This window comes from Dipteris shenzhenensis, chromosome 31, assembly GCF_047967505.1.
Source record: "Dipteris shenzhenensis isolate YYH24624 ecotype China chromosome 31, Dip_SZ_1.0, whole genome shotgun sequence".
Lineage (NCBI taxonomy): Eukaryota > Viridiplantae > Streptophyta > Polypodiopsida > Gleicheniales > Dipteridaceae > Dipteris > Dipteris shenzhenensis.
The window spans coordinates 13896043-13898945 of NC_141626.1; the positions used below are offsets into that span (position 1 = coordinate 13896043).

General features: G+C 49.1%; 1 protein-coding gene across 1 annotated transcript; it reads right to left on the reverse strand.

Annotated features, from left to right (window-relative positions):
- Nucleotides 1–1134: 1134 nt before the first annotated feature.
- On the reverse strand, nucleotides 1135–2469 carry LOC147881064 (uncharacterized). The gene has a single exon (XM_087370210.1). It carries the CDS (start codon nucleotides 2460–2462, stop codon nucleotides 1188–1190), a length of 1275 nt encoding a protein of 424 aa, XP_087226336.1. The 5' UTR covers nucleotides 2463–2469; the 3' UTR covers nucleotides 1135–1187.
- Between the last annotated feature and the right edge of the window lie 434 nt (nucleotides 2470–2903).

Consider the following 2903-nt stretch of genomic DNA (forward strand, 5'->3'; position numbering starts at 1 on the left):
CAACGCATAATTGCAACATTTTCAGAACTGTTTAAATAACAAGATGTTTTTATTCATGATACAAAAACGGCTTCCTCCCTCCAACGTGGCGTTGTGACTCTAGTGGGAGAATGTCTGAGTGTCAATAATGATGGAGTCATTCATAGTAGAGTAGCAAATCTGCTTTTGAATTCCATTACTTCGACCACGAAGACTCTTTTCAAAAACTGCCAATGTAAACTTAAGCACCCCTACTTTTAACACTATCAAGCATACCAATTCTTTAGTACCTAATGGCTCCTTCATCTTCAAAAATTCGTTAACTGACGAACCACACATCGTTTGCACGTAGAATCAACTACACAGTGTTACTAATTTTCGGAAGAAAATTCCTTACTGCTTCATAGACCCATCCCTACGTCAACACTACCTGAGGGAAAAAGGGTGACATGCATGCGGTCTCCTGAAAGCAGAAGGGAGGGGAGAGACGTTGGCAAAACAGGAGGAGACGTTGAGTGAGACTACTGACGTGAGAGGCAGAAGGTTTTCCAATGCTTGTGGGGATCTATTGGGTGGTCATTGGCGATGGGCCGCTTCTGGAGGGTGATCAGCCATGGAACGAGAACTGTACCGAAGATGCCAAGAGGGCTTTTGATGCTTCCATTTACCGTGTGTTTTCGCTGCTTTCATAGAGTTCTTGTGGAGATTGGCCTTGCGTACGATTTGCAACTGGCATCCCTGCGATTTGCAACTTGCATCCCTGCCTCTGCCTCACCTTTCCCCTCTCCCTCCACTCTCTCTCCCACTCACCCTCCTCTCCCCCTCCCTTTCTTTTATAGTTGCGCATAGGTCATGTCTAGAACGTTCTCTCTAGAAAGTCCCCAAACCCACTCGTCCTCTCCCCAAGCTAAACGTTCAGCCGCGTCGTCAATGTCGGTTGGAACCTGCGAGCTTAAATTTTCCCACTATGCCCACTATGCTTAGCTTAATTTTTCCCATCGCTCCTGCCTACTAATACTAATAGGAATTTTTGAACGTCGTGGGCACCTATTCTAGCCCCTATGCACATTAGACATTAAAACCTTCATCCCGACAGCATACGTACTTTATGAACAACAACATATATTTGAAAATGTTGATATTACAAAGCTGTGGTTCATACATGCATGCGCAGTGCTCGTTGTACTTATATATCGAGGGTGGCACTTCTATCTCCTCTTGCAGGTGGTAAGAGGTAAGCCACACAGCCCAGAATTGCCTTCATATGATGACACGGGGAAAGTGGTGAAAGGTGCTTCCTGCGGAATTTCACCCGTCAGCCGATTGTAGGAGACGTTAAAGCTTTCCAAACCCTGGAGCTGGGAAAACGTGCTCGGGATGCCACCGGATAGCTTATTCTGTTGCAAATTCAGGAACCGTAGCGAAGTCAGATCTCCTAGCGTCTTCGGGATGTTCCCCGAGAGCTTATTGTTATTCAAGCTCAAGGATTGTATATTGGCCACTGATCCTAGCTGAGGCGGAATGACACCAGTAAGGGCATTGTCGGACAAGTCGATGAGAGGCGTCACTTCGTCCGAGTTGTCCTGTAGCTGTGGTATTTGGGCAACCCAGAGAGGGAAAGCGCCCGATAAGTGGCACGAGCTAAGGTGGAGCTCGTCCAGCTTAGGTAGAGTAGCCAAACCGGCAATACTGCTCAACGTAAGAACGTTGTTATCGAGATAGACAATCTCCAGGCTCTTCAGATTGCTGAGATCCCGGGGCAGCCCGGTAATTCGGTTGTGATCGAGGAAGAGAAAGAAGAGACTGGTGAGATTGCGCGTGAAAGAATCCGGGACTTGGCCGGTGAGTCGGTTATAAGCCAGATCCGCGTTGAAGAGGTTAGAAAGAAGGCCAAAGGAGGCCGGAATCGGGCCAGTGATAAGATTGTTGTAAATGCGTATATGCTGCAAGCTAGACATTCCCCCGATAGATTGTGGGAGAGACCCAGACAATTTATTATAAGAGACATCTAGCTCTTGGAGACTCTTCATTTGGCCGAACGACTCCGGAATGGAGCCCGTCAACCCATTATTGCTGGCCAGGGAGAGCTGTTGCAACTTGGTGAGGCTACCGAGGGCGGGAGGGACGGGGCCGTGGAAGTTGTTCTCGTAGAGGCTGAGGACTTGCAGCTCAGAGAGAGCGCCCAAGGAAGAAGCGAGGCGGCCAGCGAGCTTGGCTTGGTTGACTTCGAGGCGGGTGACACGGCCGGAGGTGGAGTCGCAGGTGATGCCATTCCAGGAGCAGCAGTTGGGGGAGGAGGCTTTCCAGGAGGAGAGAGAGTTGGAGGGGTCACTGGAGACGGAGGCTTTGAAGGCGAGGAGGGCGGTGCGGTCGTGGGAGGAGCAAAGTGCAGCAGAGAGGGAGGGGGGGATGAGGGAGGAGAGGAGGAGGGAGATCAGGGAGCAGAGGGCGAGGAGGAAGTTGATGCTGCAGTGGGAAGCCATAGCTTGATGATGGAGGTTGCATGAAAAGAAGGGGAGCCTTTATATAGCACTATTGGTGGGTGGGCTTATGACGTGGGCTGAAATTTTTGACTTTGACTAATCAAGTTCAAACGAATACGTTGACAAAAGCCAGTCTAGACTCTAGATCTAGATGATGCACAATCACACCTTGGAGTCTGGACTCTTCACGAATCACACCTTGGACTTATGAAAAACCTCTTGTGGAGCATTTGGTGCATGCTTACCCCCAATCCAATCCGCCTCGTGCTCAATTGCTCCCCTCCCCCCATTACTCCTTATCCCCCTACACGCATCTCCTTCTCTATCCTCAACTCTTTGGACTTTGATTATCCACAAGTCTTTGGACTCTCATAAGTCAAAACAAAACAAAAAATAATTGGGTGATCCTCCTAGAGATGACTTGCTCAAGGACAATCTGCT

What these genes read in the sequence shown, in the direction of transcription:
- LOC147881064 (XM_087370210.1), bottom strand. Translation starts at nt 2,462, where the DNA reads ATGGCTTCCCACTGCAGCATCAACTTCCTCCTCGCCCTCTGCTCCCTG.